The sequence below is a fragment of the Citrus clementina genome, unplaced genomic scaffold (genome assembly GCF_000493195.1).
Source record: "Citrus clementina cultivar Clemenules unplaced genomic scaffold, Citrus_clementina_v1.0 scaffold_5, whole genome shotgun sequence".
Taxonomy (NCBI): domain Eukaryota; kingdom Viridiplantae; phylum Streptophyta; class Magnoliopsida; order Sapindales; family Rutaceae; genus Citrus; species Citrus x clementina.
Genome location: NW_006262201.1, coordinates 39,910,570 through 39,926,592, shown reverse-complemented (window position 1 = coordinate 39,926,592; position 16,023 = coordinate 39,910,570). Strand labels below are relative to the sequence as shown.

General features: G+C 34.2%; 2 protein-coding genes across 2 annotated transcripts in view; both read left to right on the top strand.

Annotated features, from left to right (window-relative positions):
• The first annotated feature begins 6,651 nt into the window (after nt 1–6,651).
• Nucleotides 6,652–7,107, top strand: LOC112098214 (protein FAR1-RELATED SEQUENCE 5-like). The gene has a single exon (XM_024183863.1). It carries the CDS (start codon nt 6,652–6,654, stop codon nt 7,105–7,107), a length of 456 nt encoding a protein of 151 aa, XP_024039631.1.
• Nucleotides 7,108–14,358: 7,251 nt separating this feature from the next.
• The window catches only part of LOC18041230 (cysteine proteinase RD21A), a 3,892-nt gene continuing 2,227 nt past the window's right edge, over nt 14,359–16,023 (top strand). Inside the window, exon 1 of the mRNA XM_006434647.2 lies at nt 14,359–14,959. Within this exon, the coding sequence (XP_006434710.2) occupies nt 14,479–14,959 (481 nt within the window). The 5' untranslated portion in view covers nt 14,359–14,478. The remainder of the gene's footprint in view (nt 14,960–16,023) is intronic.

Genomic DNA, 16,023 nt, shown 5'->3' with positions numbered 1-16,023 from the left:
TATTAGGCGACGTGAAACCTCGAAAGCCTATAACATCCTATACCATAAAATAATGCACAAAAAGTTGAAACGGCAACGAAGATATCATCACTCGCCCCACTTTGTCTTTGTTTTTTTCGTTTTGAAATTTGAAGTTGTCTTGATATCGTCTAGCTACTTTCAACGTTTTATTTTATCTCCGATTCTGTCAAAATTATAATGCTGTTTTCTTTCTTTTTCTTTTTTAAATACAATGAACTATTAAGAACAGAGTGAAATTTTAAAATCACAATTCTATGCAATTAAATTATTCATCGCAAAAAGTTATAAGAATAGGAATTAACGCGTAGATGAATCATGAAATTTCAAATCGCAATAAACCCAATTAAAAAGGGAGCAGAAAAAGAAAAAAAAAAGGACATAAAACAATTAGCTGAATATATTTAATTTTTTTAATATAGGGATGAAAAAAAAAAATCTCAAATTGATACATTTAACCCCCTATCATCCCAATATTCGAACTTAAGAGATCAATTAAAAAGTTTACTTAAAAATGATTCAATTATCCTAATATTCGAACTTAAGAAATCAATTAAAAAAATTTACTTTAAAATTATTCGATCAGACCCTGGACAGCAATTATATAAGTTGCTGCTCTGAAATTTTGCATCAAAAGGAAGAAAAATAAAATATTTTCCTCCAAAAAGGGTAACAAACTTTGAGATCACAAGATGAAATGACTTGAATATGGGGGTTGCTATTGTTTTTATTGATGAAACTCTCCATAATTCAGTGCATCTGAGGTGAAGCATGAAGGATGTTCATATGCAGATATTTAAAATGACAATAGACATTAGACACATTAAACGTAAGATTTGCCCGAATTTTTTTTGTTGAAAATTTATGTTGTTGGTTGGCATAAACTTGAATGTTCGATAAGGAGAAAAGAACACGTGTCCAACCGTTATTCTTCCACAACAAGCAAATGTATTGGCCGCCTATTAACACAATTTATTATTCTGTTCGAATCGTGCTTTCTTCTTTTGTTGACTATTTACAATTTAATTTTTGGCTTGCTAATAAATGTTTGCTAATCTTTCGCTTGTCTGCTAAATTAATTAAAAGACCATAATCAGCGCATAAGAGAGTCCGACGCCTACTTCATGAAGTCAAAAGAAAAATTCCAAGCAGAAATAATTCCAATTTCGAATTTTCAAACACTAAACATCTTATCAATGAAGTTGTATGGAAATTTGCACCATACCAACTACATGTAAATTTTTTTCAAGCTAACGAAAACTCTGATAGAAATGCCAAGTTACTCTCAATTTTTAGTCAGGGATTGGGACTAGTATCCTCTTATCTTATACTGTATTTTTTTTATCCTCCTAACTTCTCTTTATTTTCTAAATATAATAAAAAAAATAGCTTAATCATAAATAAAATAAAAAGAATTAGCTTGGTCTTTTGATGTGATTGAGTTTTGAATTTTTGTGTTGACTATCAAGCTAATTCTTTTTAGAAATTTCTACATAATATTCTCTGGCAGCTTCTTTCACAATGTCTTTCCGGGCGAAGAAAAAGAGTCTTCCGGTAGAGGTGGGGAACTGGCGGAGGAAGAAAACAGATTTTATTTCCTTTTGACTTTTTCCTTTTAATTTTTTCATTTGGGTTGGATCATTAGAGAAACTTTATCCAGCCCAATTTGCAAATTCGGTACTATTGTCACCCAAATAACACCTTTCTCGTACAATTTGCGGGATATATTTTTGTTATAATTTGTTCTTTTTTAAAAATATATATATAAATACATACATACATATATATACATATATATATATATAATCAACCAGTTATGTTATCCGAAAAGAATCCACGTCGATAACGTGGTCCCACTGCGCGCGCGCTAGAACTACAAGCTAAAAATAGAGTACGGACAGACACAGTTTCATTCTCATCAAAATGGCAATTGGCAACACTCACTAGAAGGCGTAAGATTATCTGCCTCTTTCATTTGTACATCAAGCATGTTTCAGGATTCAAATCATCCCATTTTAAAGCCCAAAGAAAAGAAGAGGACAAAAATTATAATAATAATCCCAAAAAGGGCAAAAAAAAAAAATACCTTTTAACGAGCGAAAGCAACAGGTTACAAAAAAAAATCCACTGCCCCATATCTGCCCCATAAATTATGTTCAGGGAAAATTTCAAGTTTTCGTTAGGCCCATCCAGAAGAGTACGTGACTCATTTGTAAAAAATAAATAAATAAATAAATCAGCCCTTTTCCTCTGTTTAATATTATTTCATTTGCAATGTGCCCCGTATTCTTCGGTTGGGTTGTTGTATACATTCTTTGTGTGCTTTTAATTGTGTCTTTTGATACATACATGCAAAAAGCTGATGGGATCATAGTTCTTTAGTGAGGTTATAATAAGTAGGATCACGACAACATGAACTATGCTCCAGCTATCGGCAGAAATTGGGCGTCATATAGTCAACCGTGGAAACCCAGAGGGCTGAGACAATTGGCATGACCGTAGTTTCCTTCAAATATCAGAGATTTATATCCCCGTGAAGCCACCTACTTGCGATATAATATTGTTTGAGTTTTCTAACCGCTAAGTGCCATAGGTTCCAGCAGTGCTCCCAATTTTTTAGAAAATCCGAAAGAATATTTTGGTTATTTAAATAAAATGTAGCCAACCATGTCGAATTATAGTCGTTGACTACTTGTTAAGACATCATCTACTTCCTACATTGTATGATTTCTTTTATATGTGGTATTTACTATTAATCAGTGTATCAAAATGGCTTTTTGGTAGAAACTGGATAAAGGGAAAACAGTGCTCTGTCAGGCATATATTCATTTCAAAATATGTTTAGATAACTCCATGAATTTTAAAACTCACATAAGATGAAGAGTAAAATTACATAAGAATAAGAACTAAAATTAAACCAAAAAAAAAAAAGTAGTTTCTTTCTGTGATTAAAATGAAACTCTGTTATGAAAATTCCCGATGCTATTAGAGCATCCTTGGAGATTGATACCTGAGAAGGTCTTCCTCAGTAATGAAATGGGGAAACTTTGACATGCGGATGTAGGTTATAGAGATAAAAGAGTGTATTTTCTAAATGGTTGACGAAAGTTTTCTAAAGATAATTCTATATATACAGGAGACTTTTTACTGTTCCAATACAATGGTGAATATGACTTCAATGTTAAAATATTTGGGAGATGGGATGCCAGAAGAGAACATTAATAGAAGAGATTAAGGTTGAGAATGATGAGGAAGAAGAAGAAGAAGAAGAAGAAAAATATCAGGATGCTAGTAATAACAGTGCCAGTGACGAAGATTATGTTGAAGGAGAAGAAGAAGATCAGCGCAGGAAAAGGTACCTGTTAGAATATTCTTTATTGTTCGTAATTTAAATGTCGTTCCATTCTATGTGCATTTGTTAATGTCATGCAGATGCGTGCGTGGATTTATGTGAGATAAATGTAACCTAGTGTTAATTTGATTCTGAGGGTTATGGCTGCAGCTAGGGATGGAAGATCTCAATCAACTAATGATTTTAAAAGGAAAGAGAGAACAGCTTCCCAGTGTGGAAACCCCTATTTTGCGGCAAAAGCAGGGTTAGGGGTTCGGAAGAGCCTGGTAAATCATCTTTGCTCATAGGAAAATGCTAAGGAGCGAGAGGGACGATAGAAACGGCATTCTCTCTTGTTGTTTCTCCTCTTATTCCTCTCACTCATTAAATATTAAAAAAATAAAAATAAAATAAATAAAAAAAAGCGTGAAATCCAGCTTTCACTTTCCTCTCTCTTTCACTTTTTCACTTTCTCCCACCTTTCATTTTCCTCTCTCTTTCACTTTTACTTTCCTCAGTTCTCACGCATGCTTCACTTTCAGGCTTCACTTTCCCCTTCCTCATCTTTCACTTTCCTCTCTCTCTCACGCAGCTTCACTCTTCACTTTTCTCTCTCACGCAAATCACGGCCTCCCTCTCCAGCCAGCAACCGATCACGGCCTCCTCCCTCTCCCCTTCTCTCGGCTCTCTCAACAAACATTAAGTGAGCAGTGGCTTTTTTCAGCTTGTTCTTTTTGTTTTAATTTTCTGTTATGTGAAAGATCTGACGTGGAATTTAAGCGTATTGTGGAATTTAAGTTTGTTTTTTTTTTTTTTTGGTGTTGTTGCTGTGTCTCGTTGGAATTTAAGCTTCTGGAATTTAAGCAATGTAAATTTTGTTGCGGGTTATGTTATGGTATGCAAAATTTATTTCAATACTATTTGTTTTAGAGATTTTGGTGGGTCACGTTGGAATGTAAGGGCCTGTTTGGTATTGTTTTTGAATCTGTATTTTCTGAGAATAAAAATGAAAATGAAAATGGTGTTTTGCAGTTACTGTATTTCGAATTTAAATATGCGTTTGGTATCATTTTCTGTATCCTATATTTTAAAACTGAAAACAGTAATATGCGTTTGGTAGACACAGTTAGAAATGATAAAAACAGAGAATATGCGTTTGGTAATGTTTTTTTTTAAAACAGTTTTTACTAATCATTTACATTATATTTATAGTTATAAAATAATTATTTAGCTAATACACACAAATACAACAAAATAATTTAACCAAATTTAATAAAAAAAATTACATGATAATAAAGTTTAAGAATTAACATTAATTAAAAAAATTTAACATTGTCATTGTTTTTACACTATATAATTAAGATATACATTACAACACATGATTTAAACAAAATAATTATAAAAAACTACATGATACACATTATGCATTACGTATGTAATCATGCCACATAAAAGCCGCAATTCCATCCGAGAAACAGAGGAGAACTCACGGTCCCTGTTCCAATCCCAATCCCAATGCCAGTCCTGGCAGCATTAAAGTTCGATGGTTTAGTGTGACATGCACGGCTTTTGGTAGTAATCGAAACACGTCTTGCAATTGTTTTGGCTCCATATCCATATCAAGACATTCAAGGCCAACAAACACTAAACAAGACTCTTTAAACTGGCAAATCAACCAAAGGTAAAACTTCTATCTATGTTTGCAAGTATCCATGTCTACGGGCTCCAGCAAGAAGATATTAATTCTTTCAAGTCACTTCAACAATCATGGGAATGCGGTGGGAAGAAAATTAAATTAAAATGGCATGGGTAATAAGGAATTCCATTATGTCACCAATGAAACATTACAACAAAATTGGCAACAATGTTTGCACCAAATCAAAAAGTACAAGTGCCTTGCTCAATTTTGATCTCCAGTTTCATCGTGGCACCACCATCCCAGTAACAATTTCGTGTGGATTTCTTCGTTGTGTCTGAACAAAAATGTAACGCATACATTGTATTTCCATATGTTCTATCTTTCAGGTTCTAGTAAACTATTGTGTCTAGAGTCAGAGTAAAGCTTCAAAATACTTGACAAATATGTACCAAATGTGTCTAGATTCAAGAGTGAGATTTTCTGCTAACCACCATAAATATAAATTCTTGGTACTTCATGGGTCTAAATCATGACTACTATGTTCTGAGCCCTTGGAAAACTGTTCGTCGTGAAAGGGATCATCAGCACAATGTACAGAACTCCACCTAGGAGAGAAATTCCAGCCCATCTGTTCCAGCTCATGGCCAGTTGCTCTCATGCTGAAATATCATTGCTACGACCTAGAATCTGAAACAATCTAAAGAAAATAATCAAGAACAGTTTCCAATTTGCCGAATTGAACATGCCACTTAAAACCAGAGCAAATCTTGCACAAGATAATCAAGAAGTACACCCAATTAATTTGCCTAAAAAACTAATTGAACATAACAACATCCAATTTGCCCAATTGAATCCAATTTGCCGAATTGAACATCATATGGGTCCAAGCTAAACAAAAAGAATTACAGTCAAAGTGCAGCCAAATAGAAAAAAAGAAAGAAATATACCAGTAAGTGGTGGCAGCAAGCGAGTGGAAGAGCAGCTGCAGCAGCAGGATCTAGCAGCGGCAGCAAGCAAGTGAAAGAGCAGCAGCAGCAACCAAGTGAAAGAGCAGCAGCAGCAGCAGGATCTAGCAGCAGCAGTACGCGAGTGGAAGAGCAGCAGCAGCAGCACGCGAGTGGCAGATCGAGTTAGAGGGAGAGATATGTGTTGTAGATCTAGAGAAAGAGGAAGAAGAGAGTGATAGTGAGTGCGGAGAGTTTAGATCGGGGACTTTGGGAGCTGTTGATGAAGTGAACACAAGCCGAGATTTGTTCTGTAATTTGTTCGTGAGTGTGAATTGTAATTCATTTGAAAACGCATTAAACATGTTTTCAACTTTACAACTGGAAAGCTGAATCTGAATTTTTTGTTTTATAATTTGTTTCTGAGTTTAGCCCATCAAACACGAATTACATATGTATCCTCAAAACGAAAACGAAAACGAAAACAGAGGCTTGAAAACGGTACCAAACAGGCCCTAAGCTTCTAGAATTTAAGCAATGTAAATTTTGTTGCGGGTTATGTTATGAATTTTATTTTATGTGGTGTTTATGTTGTGAATTGCCGTCATATGTTGTGGGTTATATTATGAATTTTGTTTTATTTCAATACTATTTGTTTTAGAAATTTTGTAAATTTAATTTTTATGAAACTGAATATAAATGTTAATTATTTTGTAGGAATGGAAAATTTTAAAACTGAGCGTGTAGTTAAAGATGTGCCACTGGAAAAATTTGAGCCAACTTTTGGCATGTTATTCGATAGTTATGAGGAAATGTTTAAGTTTTACAAAGCGTACAGTAGACAAGAAGGGTTTCCCGTGAATAAGCTAACAAGTAAGAAAGGAAGCGATGGGACTGTAAAATATGCGACCTTTGCATGTGGCGGTAGCGGCAAAGCAGATAGTAGATCTAGTAATATACTGAAGTTGAAGCCTGTTGTGAAAATTGGTTGTGAAGCTAAAATCGGAGGTTGTGTAAAGGAAGAGGGAAAATGGATTCTTCGAACTTTAAACCTTCAGCATAATCATGGATTGAGTTCGGACAAAGCAAGATATTTCCCTTGTAACCGTAGAATTAGTGCAAGTGTAAAAAAGCAAATTGAAATGAATGATTCTGCGGGAATTAATATTGCCTAAAATTTTAATTCTATTGTTATTGAAGCTGGTGGGCATGAAAATGTGTCATTTTTAGAAAAAGATTTTAGAAATTTGTTTGATAAAGCAAGACGATTACAGCTTGGAGAAGGAGATGCTATGGCAATTTTAAAGTACTTCGAGACAAAACAAGCTGAATACGATGGTTTTTTTTTTAGCATTGATTTGAATGAGCAAGATCGATTGAAGAATGTTTTTTGGGCTGATCGGAGGAGTAAGGTAGCTTATAAATATTTTGGAGACGTTGTAACATTTGACACAACGTATCTTACGAACCTAGCAACTTTTTGTCGATAAAGAACACCACTAGATTAACAGTATACCTGCAAAGATTCATAGTGAAAACATAAATAAAAAATACTGCACAAAAATAATTAAAATCAAACATTGAATGAACAAATAAGTTTTTCTACCAAGCAACAACTACGTCAACTGTGTAATGTTTGCGAGATGCTATAATCAATAGGCTCTGGATAACCGCAAGCAACCAACCACACTACTTTATAAATCTGCAAGTTTGCATAAAGATGGGAAAGAAAAAAGGAAAAGAATCAACACTACATATCCAATAAGATGCAAAAATGTCATGCAGCATTATGCAGTTAAATTGCATCTGAGCACAACAAGTCCAGCAGTGAGGGATCTAGAAGCGTGAGGGAAAGAGAAGCTGGTGAGGCAAGCCGAAGCGTGAGGGAGAGATAAGCTGGTGAGGCACGCCGGAAGCCGTGAGGGATCTGGAAGCGTGAGGGAGAGAAAATCTGGTGAGGCACGCCGGAAGCCGCGAGGGAGTTTCTGGAAGCGTGAGGGAGAGAGAAACTGCTGAGGCAAGCCGGAACCGTGAGGGAGCTTCTTGAAGCGTGAGGGAGAGAGAAGCTGGTGAGGCAAGCCGGAAGCGTGAGGGAGAGAAGCTGGTGAGGCACGCCGGAAGCCGTGGGGGAGAGAGGAAAGTGAGGGCTGGAGATAATTTGATAAGATTTTCATCTGCACGAAGCGATAAATCAGTCTTTATTTATTTATTTTTTATTCATTCTTTTATTATTTTAATGCTTTATGTAGCGAGAGGAAAGGGAAGCAAAATAGCAGGAGAAAATGCCGTTTCTCTCGTCATTCTCTCGTTCCTCTCGCTACCTAGCAGCACTCTTGCTCAATGTAGAAAGACTCTTTAATTGAGTTTGATTTATTTATATAGTTGCTTCTGAATACTCTTTATTCATCACTGCAGCGTGTTCCAACAAATGTCCCGAAGGATTTTGGACTTGAGTTAGCCAAAAAGATTATCTTACAGAACGAGCAAGGGTAGAAATGGCCTAGAAGGCTTATGCAGAAGGATGGTGGAAATGGATTTCCAGATGGGAGCTCTCTGTTGCGGGACCTTGCGGGTGAAGACGGCATTTGCATCTGTGAACTTCCAAAGACGGGGCAAAAGCAAGATATTATGCCGGTGCCTATTGTCTGCGGTGTTGATTCACAGAGCAACTCCAAATCAAGCAGAGTTTGAATTTGATTGTATTTCCATATCAAAGTTCCTTTTATGTTTATGTGATGATGTTTGCAAAAACGTGAAGTATGTTGTCTGTAATCTGTATGGCGAATAAACATAGTTTGCTTATAATATAATGTAGCTCGGATGGTTGGTTGCTGCATGGTGTAAATTGTGTTGAACCATTTTGTTCATCGTTAATTGTATTATACTTTATGATTGTACTTCAATGAGGCTTGAGTATAGATGAAAACGTAGGTCTAAGAAATTTTTGTCCAAGTGGGCATGTGCGAAATGAATACCGCCAGCGATGTCTTGTTACCAATAGAACAAAAAATTTAGTGTGCCTATCATCATCAACTAGTTTTTTATTTTTTATAATTAGGCAGCTCATGGGCAAATTGATTCCACAATCTGTTAGGGGGATGACGTTCTATTTTTTGAGCGTTATATTATTAGATTTTGCGGCTATCGAGGTAAAATGTTCATTTATAACACATGTAATCTTATATTTTAACCTTATGATGCCCGTGTCTGCTATAATTGAAATTTATGACTTATGCTCTTCATTAACCCTTATAATATTCTTTGGCAATATGCAAGATTCCGTTTATCTTTTTTTTTTTTTTTTTTTCCCAAGTGATTGCGTGGTTTGACTGTCTTGCTTTGTTTGTTGAATTCATGATATGTGAGATCAAAAATATTTTCGTATTGGATAGAGAAACGGGCGAGTATTTAACATTATAAGCCAGCTCAACAGACGTGGACAAGTTCGCCTCTCGAGCAAATTGACAAAGGAAGAAAGAATTATGATCAAAGATCAAATTCTCTACAAGCGAAAATTACCATCACACCCTCATTCATGCTGTAATTTCTGTCCAAGAACCTGCAATTCTGTGTTCAATTGCCATCGTCGTCTGATTCATAATTTGATCGTTGATCAACGGCTGATCGCGTCTCAAACTGTCAATTACGAGTAGGGCCGTACTGCAAGCGAGATAAGACATCCGAGTGGGGCCCAGCAAGGTGAATAAAGAGAACAAGCCGGGGTGAGTGGGTCCCAGGTTCATACTCATGAGTTTTGAATCTAATGAGTTCAATTTCGCTATCAAAAAGTGCATAAAAAAATAAAAAGAGGAGACGTCCCGTTCCATCGTTCCATGTGCAAGCAGAATTTATTGACGTTGGAGGGGGTTGTTGCTTCTTGTAATTAGTTACTACTGGAGAGTGATCAGAGACCGTCCACGTATACGGTCTTTTAATCTTAAAATGCTATTCATACGGGCGGGCAGTGGGACCTATTTGTCCCATTCGGTATTCGCGATGACCTTTTGCTTTTCACATGGATGCCTTTCGTCCCATCCGATCTGGTGGCATCAAGACTCCGAAGAGGTTTTCGAGAGATGGAGGGATGGGTATCTTCATCTTGGAATCTCTGTGGCCATACAACATACAAATGCGTATCTTGTATTTTATCTAAAAAGATTGATGGATATATCCAGACACGTCAAAATAAATACTCCTCAAAGGTGTGCATCTTATCTAAATAAATACTCCGCAATTTTAATTTTTTTTTCTTAGAATAATAATAACAGGTATTTCCATTTTTGTTAATTATGTGAGATTTTTTAACTCAAAAAATAAATAAATCAAATCAAATAAATGAAAATAACTTAATTATTAATAGTTATCCAACTAATGTCTAAACTCAAAAGTGTTTAAATTATGAAAATGATTTTTTTATTGAATTAGTAAAGACGCGAGCTCAGCTAATTATGATTTCTTTTTTCAAAAACATATAGAAAAATTTGTTTAACTTGTTTTAATATTTAACATACCTTAACTCTGCTAATAGTATTGCCCTTCCTTGAGAGATTCAGTTCTAATATTAAACCTAATTTAGATTAGGCTTTTTATTCTTAAGAGATAGTTAAATTTGCTTGACTATTGCAATAAAAATAAGAAGTCTAGGCTTAATCTCGAGGAAAACATTTAATTTCATTTTAGGTGGAGTGGAATAAACAATAATGAATTTTTTTTTTAACGGTAACTATGTTCAAAAGAAAAAAAAAAGTTAAATAAGTCTTTCTATTTTTCTGCCTTATAATGAATTTTTATTTTGACAAATTCAAAATCACTAATATTTGAATATGATTTTTAGAATTTCAGATATGATTCCCACACAAATCCATTTATAAATTATGGATTGCATAGTTTTTTTTTTTTTTAGTGCATGGTAGTTAGATTGAAATATGTCACGTACAATCATAGAGGAACATGCGTGCTTACAGGTAACTTGAGTTTTTAATTCAAAGATTATATGGGTATGTGAATAATGCCACAACTACATATTTAACTCTTAAAATTAGGATGAAATTGAGATATTATAACTTTTAAGTTACAGCTGCTATAAAAAAAAAATTATCAATTAAAAATTAATAATATAAAATAAATATAAATTTTATATAATAATTTTAACAAAATTATTAAAAATATATTATATTTTTATTATACAAGTGAAAAATCGTATCAGCATAACTTATAAGTTATAGCAATTAGTATTTATCAAATATTTTAATACTGTAACTTTTAAATTACAGTTGTCCAACCTCAATTCTAAATATATCCTTAATATAGAAATTAATTTTATGAAACTAAATAGAATAAAACTTCTACCAAACTCGGATTTGGATCATTATCAAGTCCAATTAAAAAAACTGTTATTTTGGCAAATATCTTCACACGAAATGTGTAGTTCGTTTTGAAAAATCATAGTTCAGTATCCAAAGCAAATAAGAAAAGAAAAACGTAAGGAAAATAATCAAGCCACGTACAATTTTTTTTTTTTATTACATGAGACTATTGTTCATATTACAACTCATATTACATAAGAGTATAACTGATATTTACAAATCAGACTAATACTGAGACCAACTTACATCAATATTAATAAAATTCTGCCTAAATTTTAACCCTCACAAATATTCAAGAGATATTCACTCTTCACTCATAAGTAAAAAAAAAATTGTCTTCACTCAATTTTTAATTAAGAAAGAAAATATCCCCATAATATTTTTATGAGAATTCAAATTACTGTTTATTTAGAGGGCAACAGCCCTGACCACTCGGCCAAAGTGGCTTAAGCCACGTACAAATTGACTTGTATAAATCGAAGAAAAACGATGCTATCACCATCTAATCGTTCCTATCATTTACCAGCCTCGATGGCATCAGTAAATTGTCCATTCCTGAATAACTAATATTAAATAAAGATTCGTAGAGATTCCATTCACATTCGGTGGGCCATGGGCTATGCTATGGCCCCATCAGTTACTTCAAAAGCAAGTCATCTTTGTTGTTCCTTAATTATTTATTATGGGGCTCTCATTGAAAGTGAAAGCGAAAAGTCGATTGATAGATGGATCATGTGAAAATTCGGGAGGTACTCCACTCGTGGATTTTTTTCCCCTTAAATGTTTATTTTTATGGTAAGTTGGTAGATACATTTAATCGTGTTTATGGGTGGTAAATACTAATTATAAATTCTCTGCGTTCATATTGGCTTGTTTCGTAATCGTGAATTCATGATATCGCCATCAGCCATGGGAGTACGCTACTCTTTAACTAATTATTTCGGTGGTGTACCTACTATAGAAAAAATAGATTAATTTGATTAATACTCAATAGAATTTTAACAATTGTTAGGTGTTTATCTACCAATCCAATTTCTAACTTGACTAATGCAGAGAGTCGTTTCTAACTTCACTGCTGATAACAACTGGAAAGGACTCTATGAAGCATTAATGTTCTCAACAACCTGCTCGTGTTCCCTTCCCTGGCCTTAGCAACCTCACGCGGCGTTCAATGGGATTGCGGAAGTAATAAAAGAACCGTTCGTTTTGCCCCTTGTTTCTAGTTACTAGTGAGGAACCTATTATCAAAAGAGTAATACTACACATCCTAAATTTTTTATCCCAAAAAATTATCTCAAATGATGTGTCATTAATTGAGTGATTGGTGAGATAATACAATTAATTAACTTGAATCTTATAAAAAATATCAACCACTCAATTAATAACACATCATTGGAGATAATTTTTTAAAATAAAAAATTTGAGATGTATAGCAATATTAAAAAAATTTGAGACACTCTAATTATGTAATTAATGTCTATAATGGGTAATTTTACGTAATTCCCAAAATTGCACGTGATTGAGAAAAGCATTTAGGTAGTTCAGGGGATTTGCTTTCTTGGTTTTTTGTTGGTTCGTGATTGGTTAGTGTGACTTGAATTATTATAGGTCGGTGACTCAGCATTTATTTTTGGGGTACAAAATAAAACATTTATCAGAAAAAATAAGATATATAAAAGGGTCACATATTCAATACTCATCGCTGAATGAAAATTTGGTTTTTTTTTTTTTTTTTGGGAATTAGTAGGACCCATGGAATATTTTGGTATGAGAATTTGCTTAGTTATCATTTTTAAACAAAATAGAAAATCAGGAAACGGCTGAGGATTATAAAAAACAAGAAATACAAAAGTCCAAAAATATAAATTAAAAAGTCGCATCAAAGCGCATCCACTGTCCACATGTTTGGTGGTGATGAGAAATATTGAAGATGAAATAATTGATGCAAATTTACAGAAATATCTCCAAACGTTTAAGTGGGTCCCGGATAAGACAAAAGAGCAGTTTCAGTCTCCCGTTCATCTAAGGCATCTTTTGTGTCCCACAGGCTACAAATGACAGGCGTGCCAACTCTTCCAACAATTAACATAATTAAATAAATACATTGATTTAAATTATTTTAATAAATTTCTGACTATAAATATTAATATTTTTTTTCTTTTTGTAATACGCATATGGATGCAGACATGTGGTATTCAAACAAAATAATAATAATAATAATAACATCAATCTAAATTTAAAAATCACAAGTTTGATGTCAAGCTACCATAAATTTAGTAGAATAACGGTTTTTAAACAATTTTCCTACTTATTTTGGCTAGACCTGCGATGGTGATATAATTAACTGTATAAATTTAGCAATTTCAAAATCATTTATGGATTTATCATACTGAAAAATAAGTTTTTTTTTATATTTGCTTTAAAATTTTATTTTCTATTTTTTAAATAATGAACCAAATATTATAATAAAATCACAATTAAGATAATTTTCTTTTATAGACGGCGAGAATTTTTCATATTTTAAAAGAATTTTCGGCAGTAAGAAATTTTTTTGGACATTTAAAAAGAGTTGAGCAATAATTTCTCGTTTTTTTCAGTTATAAGAAACTAGTGTATTTAAAAGAAACATTAGGCGTTTAAGGAGTGAAGTTATAAAAAAAAAAAATCATTTTGATTGATTTTTTAATGCAGTAATTAACACATTCAGATATTTTGTATTTCTGATCTACTTTGTCTAACAACAAAAACGAGTGTAATTAAGTCAAAGTACAGGGGCCTTAACGAGAAAAGAAAAGAAAAGAAAAGAAAAGAAAATCAGAGAAGCGCGTAAAACCAAACCCCGATAATTCGTTACTTGCTGACACCACGCTCCAAATTTGTATGGACAGAAGCGAGTGGAGTGGTCGCTTTGCTTTTCACTCCAGCCTATCGCATATCGCCCCCATGCTTCTTAGTTGTCCAATTCTTATTTGTCAGCTCTCATTTACCCCATGATATATCTCTAGACTAAAATATCCTGAAAATTTACTCCACGTTTGTCACCTCCTCATTTAATTTATTTACGTAATAGCCTCTTCAATTTCCTTTATAATAACCCACCACCTGCCTCACCCTCACACTCTGCCTCATCAATCCATCTTCTTCTCCCAAAAAGAAAAAAAAAAGCTCTTTTCTCCAAAGATGGGTTTGTTCAGATCACCAACCATGGCCATGTTTTTACTTTTTCTCTTCACTGTATCATCTGCCTTGGACATGTCGATTGTATCTTATGATAAAACCCATGAGTCAAAATCTAGCAGCTGGAGGACCGACGATGAGGTTATGGGTATGTTCGAGGCCTGGTTTGTGAAGCATGGCAAGGCTTATAACGCTTTGGGTGAAAAAGAGAAAAGGTTTGAGATCTTTAAGGACAATCTTAGGTTTATTGATGAACATAACTCAGAGAACCGGACCTACAAGGTTGGGTTGAACCGGTTTGCTGATTTGACCAACGAGGAGTACCGGTCCATGTATCTGGGTGCACGCTTTGGTGCTAAAAGGACTTCCTTGAAATCAAAGAGGAGCGATCGTTATCTGCCACGTGTCGGCGAGGCGTTGCCGGACTCTGTTGATTGGAGGAAGAAAGGAGCTGTCGCTGAAGTTAAAGATCAAGGAAGCTGTGGTAAGTTTTTTTATTGTTTTCATGGGATCCCCTATCTTACATGTAAGATACATGCCTCTCACATGAATAGTGTGTGGGTCCCACATATATACTATTCATGTGAGAGGCATGTATCTTACATGCATGTAAGATAGAGTTTGCCTGTTTTCATTTACTTTTTCTTTTTTAGATTTTATTCGTTACCTGCAGTACTTTAATTATTATCTTAAAATTATGAATGAATCGATTGCGGAGAGGAGAGGAAAGGAAAGGGTATGTTTGGTATTTTAAGGATGATTAGAGTTAGAAGAATCTGCACTGCTTCCGGTTGGGGGCAGTTGTGCTAAGTTGACCGGTTAGGACTATTACTGTTATTTTTTAATCTTTTCCATCAATTAGAATCTGGTTTTTGTGAATTTCTTTTTTTCTCCGACACTGTTATTATGATTATTTTTTTAAAGTGCTGTTTCGTTCTCGGACTTTTGGCGAGAGTTCGGAGGCTTGGGCCACTGTGATAATCAATGGTCCAAATTGAGTTTTCCCTTTTTTATTGTTTTGTCGAAAAACAATAAAGAGAAAAACTGACAAGAAATTAGGAAGTGTGAAAACAAGAAGATATCTTCTGACGGAAGGCCCGAGATATTTTCTGTTTTCCCTCAAGAGAAAATGTTTTCCAAATGAAAATAAAAAGAACTATGTCTGGATGGAATCTTGTTTGGCTGTCCTGACGTGGCCAGAGCTTGTTGGTTGAACATAGCTGCCATTGGGTACAGAGTGGCGGGCCTTTTTAAAAACTGTAGTAATATTTTTTGTGTGTTCAGTAGACGTGAAAATCGTATTCCTATCACTTTTGGTGATAGGTGGTAACACCACAAAATTTTAATACGTGTCAGTGGGCTGGGCCGCTTGTCAGTGTGTCAGTTGACTTCATCTGCAGAATTATTAAAGCTCTGAACAAAATAAGTGCGTTTATTTTGTTTATTTGTACAGGATATTGGTAATTCATTTCACCACCTATGAGCTTCGAGCTTGATATCTTGTTCCGTTCTAATAAGAGATTTTAGGGATTAGTCCGTAGATAAGTG